Source organism: Sphaerulina musiva, assembly GCF_000320565.1.
Source record: "Sphaerulina musiva SO2202 unplaced genomic scaffold SEPMUscaffold_11, whole genome shotgun sequence".
NCBI lineage: Eukaryota > Fungi > Ascomycota > Dothideomycetes > Mycosphaerellales > Mycosphaerellaceae > Sphaerulina > Sphaerulina musiva.
Window position 1 is genome coordinate 1,357,115 of NW_016017393.1, and position 3,295 is coordinate 1,360,409.

Genomic DNA, 3,295 nt, shown 5'->3' on the forward strand with positions numbered 1-3,295 from the left:
GTAGCGTCTTATTGTTAGAGGCGTTGTCGTACGTAATAGTAGTCAATCGCCGCTTAATCTCGAACTCTTGTAAGATCTCGAATAGTATCTCTGCAAGATAATTACTAGTATAACGGCTAGTAATATAAGGGAAACTAAGCATCCCTTCGTGCCAAGTCTATTAGTCGTTAATCCAGTAGACCCGTATAGTTAGGAATAAGGTTTTTATAGTCCTGGATTGCTAACCATTATACGCGATAGCTATCTTAAATCTTCTAGCGAGACGGGCTTTAAGGGAGTCGGCGGAGTCTATAACCTTAGTATCGAGCATCCTTCGGTATATCGACGCGCATTTGAACGGAATTGTCTCGACCTGTCCCGGAAGTAGTGCTATATAAGTCTGTTTCACCGAGGGTCGTTCAAAGAACTAGAATAGTAGACCGTTGTCGACAATCATCTCAAAGTATAGGCGCGGGAAATCGTCTGGTATGTAGCCTAGGTCCCTTGTCTACCGTAGATTACTAACAGTCTAGAAATATCGTCTTAGTATAAGTAGCTAGACGTAGTCGGCAGACGTGGTCGGTAGGTATGGTCGGCGTTAGTTAGTACTTACCTATCGATGCTTCGCGGCCGTAAATATCTCCTTTATAAACCCTCGCTTATCTTATTTCTCCTAGCAGTTCGAGGAGTCGAGATGCTTCTCGACAGATGTTGTACTAGTATTTAGTGCTAGGTGTTTTAGTATAGCGTTACAGCATCTGTATACGACTTTAGGCGTCGTATCTTCTTGAAGCATTCCCTCCTCTAGGAAATCCTATACCTAAGATGTCCGAGACTTACTCCCCTAGGTAATTAGGGACCGATCGAATATAGTACGACCGTTCCGCTTTTTAAGGCGCTTTCCGGTATAATTCCACTACCGTACCTCGTACTAACGCTCAAAGTTGTCCTTATACCTAAGCCTCTATAGCTAGCAATTTGACTTGATATCCTACTCTCCTACATAATTAGGCTCGATAGGGAGAATAAGGGAACTATCTAGTTCCTCTTCTACTGGACTCGGCCGTCTCGTTCTACGCCGCCTAACGTTAGGTTGTCGTCGGCGTCGACCTAGTGTTAGACTCGATAGCGCGTTGAGTGTCGTCCTATAGCGCTAGCGTAGCCGTACGCTCGATCGCGTAGGGGTCCCGGAAGAGGTATCGGGCTAGGAGGAGGATTCGAGCCGGGAGCTTCCTACTCCTAGGGAGGACGAGAAGGAGGACGAAAACATAGTAGATAGACGACAATAGCGTAAAAGTCCAGAGGTATCTTAAAGAAGTAGGAGGAGAAAGGGGAAAAAGAAAGAGAATTTCCTATACTCAATCATAGTATTACGCTATAACAAGGGTATAGCTAATAGGATATACCGACATTCTGCTATATCCGAGCCAACCTATCGAAACCCTAGTTCAGGCGTCGCTTGCTATTTACCTATCGCTTCCGCTTCTTAGTCTTAAACTTTAACAAGGGTAGCCAGTCTCTTGTCCTTCTCAACCAGTTCCTCGAGACCAGAAATCGAGAGGCAGAGTTCGTCTTCTTAGAGGAGGAGGAGCAGGATAGCTTCGAGAGTAATACTAGTATACTCTTTTACGCTACAATAGATAAGGCTTTCTATTACTACTAGCTATATTGTCTGTTCCTTCGTAAGAGAGTTCTCTTTCTCGTACATCTTATACGCTATCTTTGCGAGATACTTGTTCTCCTTTATTGTCTTTAAAGGCAAAAAGCCGTTAGCTGCATAGTCGTAGGTAGCGGGAATGAGCCAAGAAGGGCCTAGCAATCGCCCTCTATAGTAGGCTTGAGCTTTAGTATCCTACGATAGGACATTCCGGCAAACGGCTCGCTTAATAGGCGAGAAGATCTTATATAGTAATAGCATTCGGACTTCTTTAATACAAATCTGGAATTGTAATTAGTTTCTGTAGTCGGCAAATATAGTCGGCAGATATTTACCTTTATTGTCTCGCTACCAACGATTTTCAAGACCTCTTTTATACCTTTCTTATTTAGTATATCCAGGTTCTTAAGGATAACAATCTTGTCCTAGAAGTAGTGAATAGAAGAGCGCTATTGATTGTAGGCCGTCGAAAAAGTAGAAGAGGATGCCTAGATAGCAAAGGTACTAATAGACTTAGCCCTCGCTTCCTCTATCTGTAGAGTCGAGAATAGATTAAGAACTGATTCCGAGGGAAGGCAATAGTTGCTAAGGCCGCTAACCCCTTTGTCGCACTCCTCGCTAACAGATAGATACTTCTATTCCTACTTAATCTGGTCTTCTTTCTGGAATGTTAATCGTTCCTTAGAGTCGATATCGCCGAGTTCGAGAAACCAGTCGGCTTTATCAATCTTTGCCTACTTATCGGGAGGAAGTATTACACTCTTTCCAGTCTGCTTCTTTGTACTAAATCAGAAGTTAGTACTCAAATCTGCCGACTATATCCGCCGACCACATTTGCACTTACGCTTTTTGATTATACTCCTTTGTATATATCTTTCTCTAGCCCTCGATAAGTTCCTATTGCTTATCTTTAGCGAGGCTTTCGAAACTCGTATACTCCTTGATTTGTACCTTTTTGAATCGCGCGAAGGATTCGTTACGCGCTTTACGGTATCGATCCTATACCCTCTTTTCTTCGTCTATAGCGGTAGTACGCTCTCGGTCTCGTAAAGTGTTTGGCTTAAGGGAGTACTCCTCGAGTAACTTCGAGGCTGCGCCGAGCTTTGCGCGCTTGTTTGCTAGTGCCTCTGGGGTATTGCTCTTGCGTTTCGGCATAGTAAGGTTTCTAATGTTAGTATAGTAGTTGAAGAAGAACTCGGTCTGATTACGAAGGTAGGTATCGACGGCGCTAGTAAAGGTACGGAGGTACGGGTGTTGTAGAGGTGTTGTAGTAAGGTAGTAAAGTAAGAGAGAGAAAGTAAATTTACCCTACTAGGGCAATTTAAGGTTTAGGCAGCTGCCGAATCCCGGCATTAGTCACGCCGGGCAACGATACTACCTATCTTTCCGGACTAATAACACTCTACCGCACCACTATACCGCCGACGTTATTCTAGATAATAAGTATAAGAACTATACGTAAGTCGCCCCCCCTAGGCGTTATTAATTTCGAATATAAGTTGTTATCCGTTCGTTCGCTACTACTAGGATAACTGCTAGCAGGGGTTATATATATATATATATAGTATATAGATATCTATATTAAAACGATATATATATCAAGTATAGATATCTAGGACCTATATGTAAAAACGCGTCTAAATTATATATACGCCTAGA

General features: G+C 42.9%; 1 protein-coding gene across 1 annotated transcript in view; it reads right to left on the minus strand.

The window, feature by feature from the left end:
* SEPMUDRAFT_120996 (uncharacterized protein) overlaps positions 1-2,791 on the minus strand; it is a gene marked incomplete at both ends in the record, with an annotated part of 9,881 nt that extends 7,090 nt beyond the window's left edge. Inside the window, one exon of the mRNA XM_016901652.1 lies at positions 2,642-2,791. Coding sequence (XP_016757236.1) covers positions 2,642-2,791 — 150 coding nt within the window. The remainder of the gene's footprint in view (positions 1-2,641) is intronic.
* Between the last annotated feature and the right edge of the window lie 504 nt (positions 2,792-3,295).